We start from the raw sequence: 15216 nt of genomic DNA, 5'->3' as shown, positions 1-15216 counted from the left end.
TCGAATTTTAAAACTATTTTTTATAGTTTCAGACTCTTCATTGATGAAAGTAAACAATTTTGGCATTAAATGCTACGATATTAGTCTTAAACACTAATTTTTAGAATTAAATTAGTCCGAAAATTCGGACTGTTACCAGTGTTTAATTTAATTGAATAAAAAAAGAAGGTTGAATTGAATGATCAGTTTTACACTACTTATAGTCTAAAAAATTGAACGCCAGTAAACATTAGTTAAAAAATCCTGTTTTTGACTATTTTCAGTGTACTTGTTCCAAATTTGATCAAAATTGGTCTAACGGTCTGACAGTTGTAGCAAAAAAACTATTTTTAAAACTGAACTTTAGAAGTCTGTGTGTCTTTCTTAGGAAGCGTTCTTCAGGAAAATGACATAATGCATGTCAACTTATTTTTTTGATGGGCTATCGTTTGGTCAATTAGTGACATTTAAAACTGAACCACCCTGTATTTCTAAATAACATATCCATAATATTTGTGATTACTGTGAATTAGGCAACACTGCCTTAAGTAACAGAGGACATGTGTCAGTTGTAAAAACATGAGTAAGACTAGGAAGGTTAGAAAGGTTATGCCCTGATTAAAAAAAGTAAAAAGTTAAGATTAGATGTATGTTCATTCTTTATATTTATTTATATTTAAACTTTTAAAACGAAAAAAATATACACAAATACTTGAGTGTATTATAAATTAACGGCAATCAAAATCAGTTATTTCGATCTAAAGATTCGGAGGTTCAGTCGCAATTGTTTATCTGACATACCCCAGAAACTAATTACAGAGGGTTCGCTTGGCAGGAATGCATTTAAAGAACGAGCATGAATTTGATATGCGGCGACACAGCTTGATAAGGCATAATTTACAGGACGCCATTGTGTATGCACGTCGTCTACGTATCTAATGTATAATAACATGTAGATTGTATACTATAGTGTGCCCGGTTCGAGATTTCAGATAGACGGATGGCTTGGGCAAAGGTTTGCAGTCTCTTTGTACCATATAAATTTATCGCGGGATCATCTCCTATCATTTATCAACCCCGATGGATTGTCAGATTAAGGGGTGTACAGAGCTTAGCTAAATAAATAATGAGCTATGAAATTGGTTGAGTCTTCAAGTCGTTGGTAGAATTTTAGCAAACGTCTATTTGAAATAGCTTAGCCATTAGTAGTTATTATAATAGTAGACAATATTTCACCCTAATCCACCATTTATCCTAGTCTTGATTCATTACATTTGCTCCAGTTTCCAAATGATTTTACAACAGATGAAAATAATTATTATTAAAGGATTTCTTGTTTTGTCTTGTATGTGTGTGTGTGGGATAGTTGGCATTCGAACTAGCGATATATCAGTCGAATTAATTGGACATTTTCTTAATGAAACCTACAATTTGTTCATGGAAAATTATGTGCGGCTTCTGTTTTTCCCAGCCTTACTTGCAAATCTAATTAGAGATGTTCCTAATAAAGCTACGCTTTTTCCTATACTATCTCCCCGAGTTTGGTTATCTCCTACAATTAGCAAGTCTATTTAAAAAGCTGTTTACTGAATTCCTGAATATTATTATGACAAATACCCAACTATACAAGCATAATCTTTGGAATTTTTCTTAATCGGCTCATTTCAGTATATACGAGTCGTTTATAATATGTAGGAACGACTTAACGACCCCATCCTGTCACACAAACTGGGCTTGGGCAATAATAAATATTTCATTTATTGCGCTACACGTCTACGTGAATAGTCGCTAATTTTATGAAATATCGCAAGCATGTTATTATTATGACATTATCAATGTTAATTAAAGAGTATGTCGCTGAATATTGTAATTTTGCGGACCGGTTCGATTAATAATGAAAGGTAAATTGAGTTGTTGGTTCCGGGAAGTTGCGCTTCAATTTGAATGCCATTTCGTGTTAGCGTTTTATTAATGAGTGTAACAGCCGGTACTTCATTTGGTCTGTAGTAATAAAATGTCGAGAATTTAACTCATCTGTCACACTTGATATTTCAACTAAGGAATTACAAATAAAGAAATATGCACTAGGAGAGTTATTACCGTAGAAACTTCAAAAACTCTTAGCAGGTAGCCTAACAAGAGTAGCAGAAAATACCCAAAAAAATTAAGTAAGAATGACTTTGAATCTGGGTTGTGATCGTAATATGGTCAGATATGGGGTTTTATAAACCCAATATATCGGGCCGAGTCTATGAGTCTACAGATAATAAACCAAAAACTACATGGAAAATATCACCAAAATAACAACATCATCCCTGAAGGGGACTTATTGACACTGGCGAATAAATTTAATAAATATTTTATGACGTGCTCAAATGGGTCACAGTTCCATACTTTCCAGAACACATGTCCTGACTTTTCTGCAATTTTATCTATCTACTTACCTCCGGTAAGTACGAATGAAATACTCAAAATTGTGAAACAATTCAAAAATAAGAACAGCTCTGATGAAGACGAGGTACCAATTTTTCTGCTAAAAAAATGTATAAATGAAATATGCTTCCCTCTGCAACATATAATAAACAAAAATGGCTTATTTCCTGAAGATCTAAAACATTCCGTAGTTACCCCGATCTTTAAGAAAGGAAACAAAGAAATGGTATCAAACTACCGCCCTATCAGTGTCCAATCATCGTTTGCCAAACTATTTGAAAAAGCCATGTACACTAGAGTAATGCTGTATCTATCTAGCAATAATTTACTAAATAATTTTCAACATGGTTTTATGAAGGGAAAATCAATAGAGACCGCACTTGAATGAATTTATTGAACCTCTAATGGAGGCTTTGGAGAGGGGCGAGAAGGTCTGTGGACTTTTTCTAGACCTCTCAAAGGCTTTTGATAGCTTGAACCACAGCATTATTCTAGAAAAGCTGAAAAAATACGGAATAGGAGGTGCTGCTTATTCTTGGCTAGAATCATATTTGATGCATAGAACGCAAAGTGTTAAGTTGTATGCTCACCAAGAACAAGTCAAATCTAGCAAATTATGTATCACTCGCAGGGTAGCATTCTAGGTCCACTTTTATTCACAATATTTCTTAACGATCTTCCATTAAATGTTGTGTTCCAGAACGGTCGCCTGGTCAGTTATGCTGATGATACCAATTTGGTAATGCACGCAAAAACATTTGTTTCTCTTGAAGAACTTTGTATATACCATTTCGAGCACATAGAGAGGTGGTTTAGTCAGAACCATCTTACTGTAAATATGGATAAAACCCAGTGTATCATTTTCAAAACGAGTGGAACTTCCACAAAGCATAACTCTCAAGACTAACACTGTACCTATAAGTAATAATACCAAACTATTGGGGCTGCAGATAGATGCTGGCCTGACGTACAGTTATCATGTCGACGGATTGAGCGCCAGACTATCATCGGCATGCTATGCTTTGAGAATTTTAGCTAAACACTGTAGCTTAGACACATTAAGAATTGCTTGTTATGGAACAGTGTATTCATTGCTTAAATTCAATATCATATTCTGGGGAAACAGCACTAACATAAGCTTGCTGTTCACTAACCAAAAAGTCGCACTAAGAATAATCGCCAAGTCGCCACCGTTAACTATTTGTCGAAATGCATTTAGAAATAATGATCTTCTAACTTTGCCAGCAATATCTATTTTTGAACACATATTTTTTTTAAAACGAAATCCAAATTTATTTGAACGTTTCTTAGTCAATCACTCACACAACACAAGAGGCAGTCAGAATCAGTACAACCTTCCCCAACACAAGTTAACTTTAACTGAAAAACAGTGTACATATTTTTCGATAAAATGCTTTAATTCTTTACCTAGAAAGCTTCGAGAAACACAAGGTTTGGGTAAGTTTAAAAAGGATTTGTTTAATCTTCTCGTTTTCATCGAACCTTACAATTTTGAGGAGTTCTTTCAAAAAGTGCAACGTTCTTAACAATAAGTTAAATATGTATAAATCTATCCACTGATACTAGATACTTTTTTCTTCTTTGACGTGTTTAAACATAATTACCCTGTAATTCTTTTTTTTAAATAAAAGCTGTTATCTATCTTTCTATCTATCTATCTATGAGAAATTGTTTGCCAGAGTCCGCAAAGTGATAACAAGCAGTCAAATATGGTCGAATCCAATGGCATACGGTGTGTAATTGAATTATGTATGTTGATTGTCGTTGACATTAGCGCTTGACGTTATTGGTCAAAAAGTTCGGAGTGCGCATGCGCCGAGCAATGTTGTCACCAAATTTTTTTGACGTTTAATATGGATAATCATGTGACAACATTAATACTTTTAACAGCTCCTGTTGGCACGAATTTAACCTAACAAACCTAACTATGCGGGCAAATCATCGTCCAAGGCAGGTTAGGTCGTCTGGTTAAGTTTGACGTCATGGTTTAGACCATAAGTCAAGGAAAATTCAGTGGTTAAGTTTAATCTCAACCTGGTTTGAGGGGTTTAGTCGAGGAAATTCGCCTTATAAGTCACTATGGTGGTAACTGTCAAATACCACTCCATAAAGCTATAAAACCTGCTTAAAGCGCTGTTATAGTTGTAAATCACATTAAATGCTTGTTTATAGGTCCATGAATAGAAATTATTAGCATATTTCAATTTGTCATAAACTTGAAAACTGTCCATGAAGCTATAAAATGACAAAATGTTCAACAATCAGTTAAAGATCACATTAAATGTTTTTTAGAGCACTATGAGCAGGATTTTTGACAGAAGAAGGTGTCTTTGGAGCTAGTTCCATACGTCAAAATGCTGCAAACTGTCAAATACCACGCAATAAAGCTATAAAAGATGAGTTGATTTTTCTGATGTGACTTCTTTATGAAACGCCTTGTATATTTAATTTTAAACTATGCATTTCAATACTCTCTAAAACTATTGTGTTTCTCGATACGACCGAGTGTCGACAACTGAATCACCCTATAAACACTGAAACTATCCGCAACACGCAAATATCTCGAAAATGCACATGCGTCACAAACCGTGACGTAAAACCTGCCTGGCCTTGTCTGGCCTCCCCTTGCCGCGCTATTCCGCTTTAGTACCGATTTCATGTTCGTCGCGTGTAGCGTCGAGCGTTGCCTGGTTAAGTTATCGAAATAAAATGGCTCCGATCGACGATCCGGTATTTAACATTAACTTTGTACGTATCGTTGAAAAATATCCCTGTTTATGGGACCAAACCACTGTAGAATACAGCCAAAGAGATTTGACTGAAAAAGCGTGGAAGGCGATTTCGAAAGAAGTCAATGATACCGGTGAGTTAAATCACAACTATGATAAGAGGTGATTGAAGTTTGAAATATTTCAGATAACAGTATAATATTTATTGTTAGTCGCGTTCATGCTTATTACTTATTTACCATACAAACTTAAATTTCAGACCACTACTTATTAAACGAAAGGATAATGTGGAACAAAGTTTGCTAATATTTAATTCTGTCAATTTGACAGCTTATAGATATCTAGAACATAGTTGCACATGTAAATTAATCATATGTTTGGTTGCTTCCCAGATAAAAATATAAACCGTCTAATATAATAAATTAATTAGCTTAATGTTGGAAAATGGTAGAGAAAATATACTCTTTGATGTCGTCTATCCTAATTAATTAAAACTCTCTTTAAGAAAAGTTACGATTATGTGTTTTTTTGCAGCGGCCAACTGCCGGGAACGTTGGAGAAACATTCGAGGATCCTTCCTGCGCTCTTTGAAAAAATCTTCGAAAGGAAATTCGAGGAAAAAGTACTATTTGAGCGAATATCTTGAATTTCTACGACCTTACGTCAAACCGAAGAAAGCTAGCGATAATGAAGATAGCGACACTCAAGAAACCACAACAGACAACCAGAGCAACAGCTTCAGTAACCAATACGAAGAATTTGACGATTCAAAGAGTCAAATTTTTCACCAAGCAGAATTGCTCGATCCTGCCACTAATAATATGATGTTGGCTGGAGATTTTTATGGTTCTTATGATCAAGCGTCATCGAGCAAAAAACGCAGAACTGAATGTACGGATGCGGACGATACATTTGCCGAATGCATCAAGAATATGGTGGAGAGAAATAATGTGGAAAGGGACGATCCCAATATGTTGTTTCTGCGCAGCCTTTTACCTGACATTATGAAAATGACTGACAGACAGAATTTAAAGTTTCGGCTTAAAGTTCTCGAGCTGATTGATGGAATATTAGGGGAAAATGAAACAAAAAGTCAAGAACTTCCATCTCATTCCTCATATTAATTTAAGATGAAATGTACATTTTTGTAAATATGTTATTTGTTGCGTAGAATTGATTCCAATTATAGGAGCAGCCTACCAACGAACCATTAAACGACCGAATTTATTTTAATTAGGCGGGCGATAAGGCCTAGTTTCATCAAAAAAACACGGTGGCTCATAAAATTCAAATTTATTTTAATTGAGGAGCCACGATTATCTTAATTTGCATTAGGACGTGATCGGCACTGCCACGGCATATTTTTAATTTTCGATTAGTCAGTTTGGTTGGATAAGATTCGTCTAGTTTTTTATTTTGGGGTAGTAATGGCATTTTTTGCTTGTTACTTTTAAACCAAGTTTATTTAGATTTTTTATTAGAAAAATACTGTCAATAAAAGATGCAGTTGCTTTAACTGTATCTATCTAGCCAAAGTCGTAACATTAATAAAGTTAATTCCTAAACCACATTATATCACACTCAAAATGCCTTGCTAGTCAATAACTTACTGACTTACTGTGATGTCATTTAAATTTCATAAATTTGTATTTGTATATTTATGTATTTTTATTACCTGCCTGTATGTGTTTTGGGTTGAGTTTTTGATAATAAAAAATTAAATGGTAAAGTATCTGATGAAAACTAAATTTTAAAACGTTTTTTTTCTGATATTTCCGGAAGTAATTTCATATCTCTCAATTGGACTTTTACAACTTTTTTATTCCGATTAGTCTAAATTTAGCTCAACTTCAACTGTTTTATCAACCTCACCTCATTTTTGAGTTTTCTGAGGTTTTTGTTTTTTTCCAGTTAAAGAGCAATTTAAAATTTTGATATACAGGGTTAAACGGCCAAACCTATACCATGCCCAGAGAATTGGATTTTAAGCAGAAAGTTGTAATAAAGTTGTGTCCGAAAATGCGTTGTTACCTAGATACAGGGTGATAAGGTTTAAGGTTATGTAATAAAGCCTCATTCACTTTTGACATAACAAGAATAATTTTTCTACATACACTACTCCTTAGGATCTCCACAATGTAAACATTGTAAATGTACAAGGTGATACTTTTTCAGGGGTCAATCCTCATTTTATCCTCCCAAACTGTTTTGTAGAACGCCACTATCACCCTGTAAATTTTCACTACAATATGTACATTGTAATTGTGGAGATACTAAAGAGTACTGTATGTAGAAAAATTAATCTTGCTATTTCAAGTATATGAATCTAAAATGAATAAAAAATCTGAAAATTTATCACCCTGTATCTCGGTAACAACGCATTTTAGGACACAACTTTATTTATATTTATTATTATTCTGATTAAAATCCAATTCTCTAGGCATGGTATAGGTTTGGTCGTTAAACCCTAATTCACCCTGTATAATAAACTTTTATGCCCATTTAATTTAAGACTCCTTCAACAAAATAATAATTGATTATTTTAACAGTATATATTTCATTCTTTTTTGATTAATTATAATTTTTTCCGTTTGTTTCTAAAAATATTCAATATTTTATTTGGCTGAAAATTAGTTTTATTTCAAAATTAAAACTCTTTTAAATTACCGGTGTATAGTTTTACAATGCACGAAAAGGACTAAACCGCAAACGTAATAATTGTAATTAATATCTTGCGTACACCCATAACACACTGTAGGCAATATCTTTTAATTTCATGCAGGTTTTGCTGGGTTTCGTGTCCCGGCCACAAATTTATGGGTGGGTTTTAAGCCAATCACGCCAACTCCAAAATGGGGCGCTCATACCGCGTTGAAAATAATGTTATTGGGACTAAACTCAACTTCATTTTTATTATCCCATTTTTATGTATTCGTAAAGCATATTAATGGCATGCATTTTAACACTGGCTTACGTCACGCGTGTTGAAACTAGCTAATCATCCTGTGGACGTTATCAAACCCCGCAAACTTGTCTACGTCCGGTTCTTTTGATAAAGAGTAATTTAAATTTATGCAAGTCGTAAGGAATTTATGCCCCGACTGTCATATCTTCGTAACGAAGGAAATAAATCCACGATTTATCACCATTAAAAGCAACATTTTTAGAGGGTTCTGCGTACTAAAATTTAAAATTACTGCTTGAACGTTACTAATAACGGTAATAATTCTCCATTGCCTTTTCGTCCTCGTTTCGAATTGTATCACGACCATCATAAAATATTAATAACAATTTCATCGAACGGATATTGCTTCTTCCCCCATTTAATTTCGATTTCGGGGAAAACGATTAGAATTCTTAAGCCGGTTTCAAGAGGCTGCGTCACGCATAAATTGCCACGAAATATTTCAATTCGCACATCAAATAACTAACAAAGAAACTGCACCAAACTTATTCAAAAACCAGATAATTGCAGAATGCACGCCTTCCCCGAGAGTTTAATAAAAATGTCAGATTTCAAACCCACCCCATGTGTCCTTCCAAACTTCCTTCGCTTTTAATTCCGCTCTTGTCAAAAATTAAGCTCCCTTCACACTTTTTAATCTTCATTCCATTGTAACTCGCTGTCAGCGATTGCTACACACCGAACTGACAGATACAGTCTGGATTATCTGTGCTTAATCACGTTTTATATTATTTGCTCTATGTTTGAAAAAAAGTTTGAACGTTATAAGTGGTTAAACAACAACAAAGGACGAAAGACGTCCATATGTGGCATAAGAAATTTTAAAATTAATCTCATTCGGATGAGTTTTACAGTCTATTTTTTCTATGACTTAATTGAAATTACTTAATATATTTCTACAGAATCAAGTCGACATTTTGAATTGACTCATTCATAAATTGTATACTTATAACAGATGTTTTTATACAGGGTGTTCAGTAAGGACAAGATCAAAAAGGTGCTACTAATTAACAAAATAATGACCATTATAAAATTACAAATAGATCTTAGATGACTCTAAAAATTCTAAAAAACAATTTCCAGTAAAAAAACACAACAATTTTTTAAGTTTTTAAAAATAGCAAATTGATCTTTAATGCCTTTAAAAATGCCAACAAATCGATTTTCATAAAAAACACACTTTTTGAAAATTTTGAAAATGATAAATTAAAAATTACGAATTGATCTTAAAGATTACGAATATAAAAAGAAAATAAACGTACATTTTAAATTTAAAAAAAAAAATTAAGTTTAAAAACAAAATGAAAATGACAAATTTGTAATTTTATACTTGTCAATTAATAATGTTAATTTTGTGTTTGTAATGTTTTTTTTTAACTAAAATTCAAACAAGTTTTGAACATCATTTAAATCAGAACCAATTTTGCATTAATTCATTCAACCATGTATATCTTATCATTTTCGAGATTCCCATTCTTAGGAATTCGAGGAACCATTTTAAAATTCGAAATTCTTGATAGTAAGTAGTAAAATAGGTGCATTTATTTTTAATTAGGTATATTAGAATTAAAATTCAAATCTTTTTTCTATGGCCCCTATAGAATATTAAATTTTCTTCCCTAACTTGAGAGATTAAAGTATCACTTTACTACCTAGGGATTGAAAGTATTTTATTTTCAACCAGGTATGTAATAACGTTATTTCTTATGTGTAAACCAGGTGGAAAGATGAAAATTACCTGCTTTTACTTTCCACCCGGGTAAATGTCACTTTCCACCCGGGTGAATGTCAATATGCGTTTTGTCATATCTGGGCTTATTTTTTAAAGAAGAGACCTCTGCAACTGCTCACAGCTCAGGAGACGATGAGTAACATCTGCGTTTTCAGAAATCTCCATGTTAAAAGCACTTTAAGAAACGTTTCAGCTCAAAAAATTAAAGACAGAATAGCACAATAATGACGTTATCAAGATTGTAAACAAATCACCAGTCGTTTATTATGGTTGAAGTCATAACTACTCGTACACCTATACTTCCTTATTGTTAGAGACTATTAGCAATCAATATTTCAACTGAAATGATTTATTAAAAGTTCGATGAGATTTTGATAAATGGTGAAAATAAAATAGTATACAAACCACGGTAGAAAGTTTAATTTCTGTCTCAAGATAAAGTTCAACTACCTTATTTCTCGACAGAAATCAAATACTTTCCACCCGAGTATGTAATATACTATTCCTCCCATAGGAGAAAAAATGCCACCACTAAAAGTCACACTTTCTAAAGACAGTTTGTCACTTTCTTGACAAATTGACAAACAACATCTTCTTTTTCAGCTAGGTATTTAAGTTGTATGCTTCTTTTTTTCATAAAACATAATATTGGTCGTAGAAAAAAAATAGATGCGCAACTCTGGAGTAAACTGCATTTTGCACCCTTGAACTTTGAAACTTGCACTTTCCTCTCTAGTTGCGCAAATAACTATTTCTGTACTTTGGTTGGTTTGTAATCCTTTCATGCAAAACTAATATTTTATCAAAGCTTAGAGTCATTTGTTATAAAAGGCTCTTATAACGTTTCCTTTATTGTCACTGCAAGACATAATGGCAGCTCAAGCAAGACAGGTGGCAGTGTCGTATAACTCTAAACAGAGAAAGCGGATAGTGGAGATTTCCTTTCTTTGCCGTCTAGAAGCTTATAAATTCGCAAACGAAAGAGATGTTTCGCTTTATGTTCCGCTGTAAAAGGTTGGCTCGTCTTAAAACTCGAGCTGAGTAAACACATAAACCGTGGAGTCATCTTTTAGTAGTTTGACAGCAACCATATGGAGACGGATAGAGTACCAAAGAAGACGTTAATTAACACGTGAGGAAGTCGCACGTTGCCGTGTAGATTTCTAGCGTGTTCGCTTATACAAATGTGCAAACAATGTACCCATAAAGCACGGAAATTGAACACGACTGTACATATAAACGTTTAACATTAGCTGGGGAAAATCGTAATGAAAAATATCCGACATTGCAATCTCTCCAGGGGACCCGGCGAGGAACGTCCGCCATCTGGAAACTGTCTCAAGATATAATCGGTTCGAATTTATTGTCGTTAACGGCACGAACACAGAATTAAGAATTAAAGTGTGCTGTTTCTTCGGAATAAACTGAATAAAGTTAATTCCTGGTAATCGGAACGTGGAGGGTTTACACGCCACATGCCAAACGACAACCAACTAAAACCACATACAAGCTAGATCGAATAAATAACGTTGAACATTTACTGTGATTAGTATGATTTTCTAGTGACCGAACTGAATTTTGTGTTCTGTAAAATATGGTTTATTAAAACTTATTTCCTGTTACGCAAAAAACTTACAGGATTAAAAAGTGGCCATTGTTCTACAACTACGCACCTATATCAAGGTGTTTATTTAATTTTTCTCGATATAAAACAAAAAAATTAAACAATTGAACAATGAAGAATAAGGTGGTTATTATAATAGTAGGTAAAGCGGTTTCTACAGATGACTACAATACCCTTATCTATCATTAAGTATCTTTACAATGCAAAGACTTTTTTGGGCTTGCTGTGCACACTCTGCTTCTCCATTGTTTGCTATTATTTATGTTACATTTTAGCTCCTGGTAAAATAATCGTAATTTATGGTCGAGTTAACACGATGATAGTACACATGACACCATATGTTGAGTTCAGTCTACTCAATGCAATCTACTAATTAGTATTTAAGCTGCAAAATTGATACAAGAGATTAATAACTGTAATAATTCTGTTGAAGAATCAAAAAAGATACTCACGGAATCGAGGTCAAAAGGAAGCGCAAAACACAATGATCCTTGTTTATGGGTCGAGCCCGTAAATCCTGGTAATCTTAATCAAATAGGGAAAAGGGATCCCTAGGGCATAAATGCAAATGGCTAAGGGAGGGCGAGACTATTACGGGAACAGTCTGATGCGATAATAATATATGTTACACCGCAGCTGTTTCCTATCTCAACATCGGACAATTCCTTTATCGGTAACAATCTGCTAAATGCACTTTCATGAATATCGTTGAATGCTAACTGCACCGTTTCTGCAACAAAAATTCGATTCAAATCTTATACACTTACATAAATTTTCATTAATGAGGATAGTGTACAAGCCGTTTTACCAATTAGCATTATCACGAATACAATATTTTTAAAACTCTTCCCACTTAACATTTCTCAAATATTCCATTTTTTAGATTTTCTTGCTTAATAAGTATAAAAATACTTATACTTTCTTGAATGCCTTAACGAGCACTCTTACAAAATCAATTTTAACTTTCAAACGCTGAAAACTTTGTTCAATTTTCTCCCTAAACCACATTTTATACAACAAACTTTTAATGACTAATTTAATTACATCAAAAATTTTTTCAAAACAAACACAAAAGCGAGTTGATATTTACTTCCGGTATAACCAAAAGTGTTTTTGAAAATATTTTAGTTAAACATTTGTATATCGATTGTATATTATGTATACAGGGTGGTCCAGTTTTAAGTGTCAATAATTCACCATTCGATAGCCAATCAAAAAATAAGTTGACTTGCATTATGTCATTTTTCTGAAAAACGTTTCCTAAGATACAGTCCAAATTTCAATTTAAAAAATCCTTTTATAGTGTAATACTGAACATTCAAGACTTATGAGAGTCCAAATTTGTACTGAATAGTCTAAAAACTTGCTATTTACTACTAGGAATAGTCTTATAATTTGTTTTCTGAGTCTGTCATCCTGGTGAGCCATCCGAGTGTCTGAAACTGGATTTCAAGAACTAAAAACAGTCTGGAAATCAAGACAAAGATTATATTGTGCATGAAACTTATTTTTTACTACTAAAAATAATCTAAAAGTTGACTTTTAGGGCTAGAACTCACTTTACTAGGACTAAAAAGACTCCCAAAGTCTATTTTCAGGACTTTAATTGGTGTACAACTCAATTTTCTGGACTGGAACAAGTCTAGAAGTAAATTACATTTTGGGACTATTTCATTTCTAAAAATTAGTTCTCAAGACTAATATCGTAGCATTTGATACCAAATTTTTTTATTTTTATTACTGAATAAACTTGACTTTTGGAAATAGTCTTAAACTCGATTTTTCAGTCTTAAAAAGCACTAAAAGCAGTCTGAATTTCTTAGAGATGCTACAATTTATTGCACCTATTAGTGTAGAAGTCAATTTAATGGTGAAGAAGCTTGAAATGACATTTTCAAGACTATGGACAGTGTACAAACTGGCTTTTAGGCCTGATAAGTCAAAAACTTTGTAAAGATAGTCTCGAAACTCGATTTGAGGCACTGAAAACAGCCTTAAAGCACTAAAAACAGTCTAGATTTTTAAGAAATATTCGAATTTTTAGCACTGAGGTGTCTAGAAGTCGATTTAATAGTGACAAAGTTTGAAATGCCATTTTAAGTCTATGAAGAATGTAAAAATTGTTTTTTAAGTTTGCTATGTCAATAACTTGGAGAAGATGTCTTGAAACTCCAAGCTGAAAGCAGTTTTGAAGCACTAAAAATAGTCCAGAATTCTAAGAAAATGAAAAGCAAAGTAAAAAGCACAAAGAGTTAGTTTTTAAGACAATTTTCATGAATCTAATGTCAAAATATGGAAATTTGTCTTCAAATTTCAAAAACTTACTTCGAATGCAAATTTTAAGCTTATGATGTCACATTTCATTAGTTCAGAGTCACTTTTTGGTGTTCAAGTAAATTTTTAAGGTTTAAATGTATAGATTTGTAGTAAAAAATTCTAGAAAAAGTAGTTTTTTATGTCTACAAGTCAATTTTTAATATGAAAGTCTCCCGATTTGCATGAAAACTGGTTACAAACGCAATTTTTAAGTTTCTGAAATCGATTTTTACCTTTTTTAAGTCAATTTTCAAAACTAAAGTCTTAAAGTCTACAAAACTGGCTAAAATAATTTTTTTAAGTTTCCTAAGTCAATTTTCGTTTCCAAGACAATTTTTAAGTTGGGTTGGGTTAGTTTAGGGTCTTTGAACGTAATAACTGAATTATCTCATAAACAAAGTTTCAAATCAGAATTTTACTATAAGAGATAATTTCTTTTTCATCGTGAACAATTAAATTAAAATAAACTGTAATTTTTGAAAAATCTTCCAAAACCATCTTCCTGTATCTATGCTAATGGAGAAATTTAGTAAACGTCATTCATAATGACTATTAATTTCATAAGTGCTTGTTTGATCAAAATTGCTCCAACGGTCTGACAGTTATGACAAAAAACTGATTTTTAAAACAGAAATTTGTAGGACTGTATTTTCCTTTTTTCAGGGAAGCATTTTTCAGGAAAATGACATAATGCATGTCAACTTATTTTTTAATTGGCTATGGATTGGTGAATTATTGACATTTGAAACTGGACCACCCTGTATGTAACTGTATTGTGTATACAGGAGGTACCTAATGTGGTGTCAAAATAAGTAAGGCCTTCAAATAAATACATTTTGAAACAAATAAATCATAATTATATTGAATAGAAAACAGACAGTTTAATTGTCATAATTGGAAATTATTCTTTCATTTTAAACTCAGATTTGAAAAGAAAAATGTATGACAAATTTTTACAAGAGTCACATTTTGATAACCCTGTATAAAACACCCCTGTAACATACATTATACAACATATAGGCTGGATTCGTTCATAAAAGTGAATCGATAGAGGTTTGGAAGCATGTTTACGACCAAAGAAGTTTCAGGGTCCGCTCCGTTGTCAACCGATCGTAAACTTTTCTTTCAACGGCTTTATTAGTTTAAAAGTACTCCAAAAGAAAAAAGTTTTCCAGTCACCTCTGACGCGGACAACTTCAACTTTCTCGACGAGATGAAAAAGTTGGGTGCGGCAAACTGTCGATAGAGTAATCGACTTTATGGTTTGGCAGTTCAGGATTTTAATTGCTTTTCAAGAAGGTTTTTTCTTACCCCACGTTTTTTTTCACTACAGCTTAGATTTTACCGTGCACGCCCCTCGTATAATTTATGTTGAATATTAATGATCACGTTACGATAACATTGGGAGCCACTCAGT

The 15216-nt window shown here is 33.0% G+C and overlaps 1 protein-coding gene across 1 annotated transcript; it reads left to right on the top strand.

The window, feature by feature from the left end:
- Positions 1-5070: 5070 nt before the first annotated feature.
- Positions 5071-6819, top strand: LOC145724504 (uncharacterized). The gene is made up of 2 exons (XM_081972820.1): positions 5071-5296; positions 5697-6819. Exons 1-2 carry the CDS (start codon positions 5143-5145, stop codon positions 6284-6286), a joined length of 744 nt encoding a protein of 247 aa, XP_081828946.1. The 5' UTR covers positions 5071-5142; the 3' UTR covers positions 6287-6819.
- The last annotated feature ends 8397 nt before the right edge of the window (positions 6820-15216 follow it).

Source organism: Ips typographus, linkage group LG2, assembly GCF_016097725.1.
Source record: "Ips typographus isolate SLU linkage group LG2, UJ_Ityp_2.0, whole genome shotgun sequence".
NCBI classification, from domain to species: Eukaryota; Metazoa; Arthropoda; class Insecta; order Coleoptera; family Curculionidae; genus Ips; species Ips typographus.
This window is presented reverse-complemented; position numbering and strand designations above follow the sequence as displayed.

Excerpts from the sequence above, each read along its gene's own strand:
- LOC145724504 (XM_081972820.1), top strand. The coding sequence starts at position 5,143 with ATGGCTCCGATCGACGATCCGGTATTTAACATTAACTTTGTACGTATC. Across the intron at positions 5,297-5,696 it reads GAAAGAAGTCAATGATACCG|CGGCCAACTGCCGGGAACGT; the intron begins GTGAGTTAAATC and ends GTTTTTTTGCAG.